The following is a 3,169-nucleotide window of genomic DNA, read 5'->3' as shown; positions in this document are numbered from 1 at the left end:
TTTTTTATACAGTTTGTGCCTGTTTCAACTTGTAATAAAATACCATTAGAACAAATACTTTAAAAAAGTATTTAAATTAAATTATTATATATATTTTAAGACACAATTTGGACATTACATAAATCCTGCATCTCGGAGCTTTGCTCAACAAACTAACTGACATAACATTTTTTAAAAAAATATTCTTGCCTTATTTCTCTCTGTCACCCATTTTTTAAAAATATTACTCAGCTGATTTTATTCAGTATTATATAAAGAATGCCCTTCTACTGAAACAATTAAAACAATGAAAAGGATGCTAAAAAGCAATAACTCACACTATAGCAGAATATAGCAATATAGCAGAAAGTTTGCTTGGGTTTACTTGCCATTGACACTCTGCGTCCCCTCGGGGCAGAAAATGAGGGTGTGATAGGAGGGCTGCTGTCATCTTGCCATTTAGCTTCCAAGACTGAGCCATTCTGTGAGTCGGAGGTGACCGAGTCGATATCCAGCTGGCTCTTTGACAGCATTCTGGGTAAAAGGCTGGAGTTGTGGTTCTGGTAAGGCATGGTGCTTGGAGAGCTGCCATTATTATCTCCTAAGTCCCGGCTGCTAAGTTCCCAGCTATGCTTCCGAAACGTTGCTTGAGGGCTCTCCCTGGGGTTGGATACTATGGAAATTTTAGAAGCGTGTGGAAGGTTCTTGGACTCATCTGAAGCATTGGATTCATTCTTTCTGTAGAGGTCGACAGGCTGCCCAGCTTCCGTTGGAATGTTGTCGGGGCTGCAGGGTGCAATCAGATGCTCATCATTATGGCATTGACTCATGAAGTTTGTATAATGCCTGGGGAACAGCCTGTGTTGATGTTCCCCATTCCCATTGGGATATCCGAGATGCCCATAAGAAGGATGCGGTCGATCTGGATACTGATTGGTCCAGCTTCTGCAGTTTCTGCGCCATTGTTGCTCCCCATTGCCCGGGTGCTGGTTTTGTTCAGTAAGTATATATCCTTCTTCAAGATTCAAGGAGACGGGTAGCCTCCCTTGCTCCTCTGACCTAAATTTGTAACTATCCTGGTGGGATGAATCACTCATGTTGTAAATCTGCTGCATCGTTGAATTTTTCTTGGGGAAATTAAAGATAGCCTCCTCCTCGGCGGTCATTAGCTTCTTCTTGGACTTCCTGCAAAGGGTGCTTCTAATCTTCTTGATCCCCAAATAAACAATCTCCAAGAGATTCAGAAAGAGTGAAACGGCTGCAATGCTATGCATGAAAACCATGAAGATTGTTTTTTCTGTTGGTCTGGACACAAAGCAATCCACAGTATTAGGGCAGGGTGGGAGGGTGCACTTATACAGTGGATTCATTTGGAACCCATACAAAAGATACTGGCCCACCATGAAGGCCACTTCTAAGACTGATCGGGTCAAGATATGAAGGATGTAGGTCCATAACAAAGCCCCTTGCAAGGGAGGCTTGCTTGCTTTCTTTTGTTCTTCCAGCTTCTTCAGCTGCCTCTCTATTCTCCGATGATCTTCTATAATAGGTTCTATCTCTTTGAGCTGCTCTTTAAGGTAGGCTTTCTTCCATTGCCTCTCTTTCTCAAGGGCTTGCAGTCTATAAATGGCATGGCCCATATAAACAAGTGACGGAGACGAGACAAAGATGACCTGGAGCACCCAGTAGCGGACTAGAGAGATGGGGAAAGCTTTATCGTAGCAGATGTTGTTACAACCTGGCTGCTCGGTGTTGCAGACAAACTCCTCTTGCTCATCATCCCAGACTTCTTCAGCAGCCACACCGAGAACCAACATGCGAAAGATGAAAAGGATGGTGAGCCAGATTTTGCCCACGATGGTGGAATGGAGATGAACTTCCTCTAAGATACTGCCCAGCAAATTCCAGTCCCCCATAGTCATGAGATCATCCCTCTAAAATAAAACATCAGTGCGTCATTAAGGAAGCCATTTATATATTTGTGTAAGTACCAATTTAAATTGCTGGCAGTTCTACTTAATTTACTTGACTTGGATTAAAATAAGAGTGAGCAAATGATAGGCCCCATTGTTTTAAAAGGGAGTGTCATCTAAAGCAGTGTAGAGGACGTAAGGAATGGTCTTAAAAGTCCAGAAGAAGAACTGCTATCAAGGAGGTGGTCAGATAAGTGGGGCTTGAGCCTGGCCCATGAAAATAAGTCAAGAAAATATCTAAAGCAAGTTTTTCCTTAGTTCAATGAAACTTCTGGATGACCACACTGAAAACATGATTGCCATGATGATGTGGCCAATAACTGAAAATCTGAATTTCAGAACACGTCCTATATAACTTCATGGAATTCTATGAAAACCAGTGGCTTTGGTTTAAAAAAAACAACTTCCAAATATATATAAAATTGAAAAATTGGATAAGATCCTGTTTCTAACTTTGTAAAAAAAAAAGTAAGTATCCTGTCAAATTAATAAATAGATTAAAAATGCAACATATTTAACTATAATTACCGAGGAACATTTCCACACATCCATCTAGAAATCTGTTAAGAGTCCTATTAAAAGCATAACTTTGTATTCCTTTCCATTTTTTTTCGAAGGCTCACAAAGAGAGCATAAAGAAATTAATAATTTAATTTAAATTTGTACATAGCCCTATTTCTGAACATTATCGCCTCCCCATTGCAGTGTGTTCTATTATCTGTCACAATGGTTAGATTTTGATGCGTTTGTCTGATATTTAAATTACTATCAAATCATTTTGCAGCATTTAATTCCACAAGCTGACAACATGGTGCATGAAGAGGATCCCTTTATGATGGAAACAGATTTCCCTGCAAAAAGACATTTATTTTTATAGGTCTACGTATATAACCACACAGACGCAAAGTCACACACACACGTTTTCTTACCTTTTCCTTGATTTCTGTCCAAGGCTGCAATTACCAGCATAACTAATGAAGTAAGAATGATCTCAAATCAGAATTGATTTCTTCTGGTCACATGGACATTAGTATAGTTTTCTTGGCAACACTACAGAAGTGATGTGGAACTGCCTTCCTCCAGAATATTTTCCAACTTCCCAGTTTGCCTAGATGGAAAATTCAGGAAGGGTAAGAGAGAGAGATTTTGTTTTCCTTTTGGAAAAAAAAATGCCATCAGGAGTAATGCTTTAAAATTATTAAAATTTACCATAATCT

At 39.6% G+C, this 3,169-nt stretch overlaps 1 protein-coding gene across 1 annotated transcript; it reads right to left on the bottom strand.

The window, feature by feature from the left end:
* Positions 1-278: 278 nt before the first annotated feature.
* On the bottom strand, positions 279-1,901 carry GJA10 (gap junction protein alpha 10; the record flags this gene model as incomplete). The annotated part of the gene is made up of 1 exon (XM_081943892.1): positions 279-1,901. The coding sequence occupies one exon, from the start codon at positions 1,899-1,901 to the stop codon at positions 279-281; it is 1,623 nt and encodes a 540-aa protein (XP_081800018.1).
* Between the last annotated feature and the right edge of the window lie 1,268 nt (positions 1,902-3,169).

The sequence above is a fragment of the Natrix helvetica genome (assembly GCF_964273705.1).
Source record: "Natrix helvetica genome assembly, chromosome: 2".
NCBI lineage: Eukaryota > Metazoa > Chordata > Lepidosauria > Squamata > Natricidae > Natrix > Natrix helvetica.
This window is presented reverse-complemented; position numbering and strand designations above follow the sequence as displayed.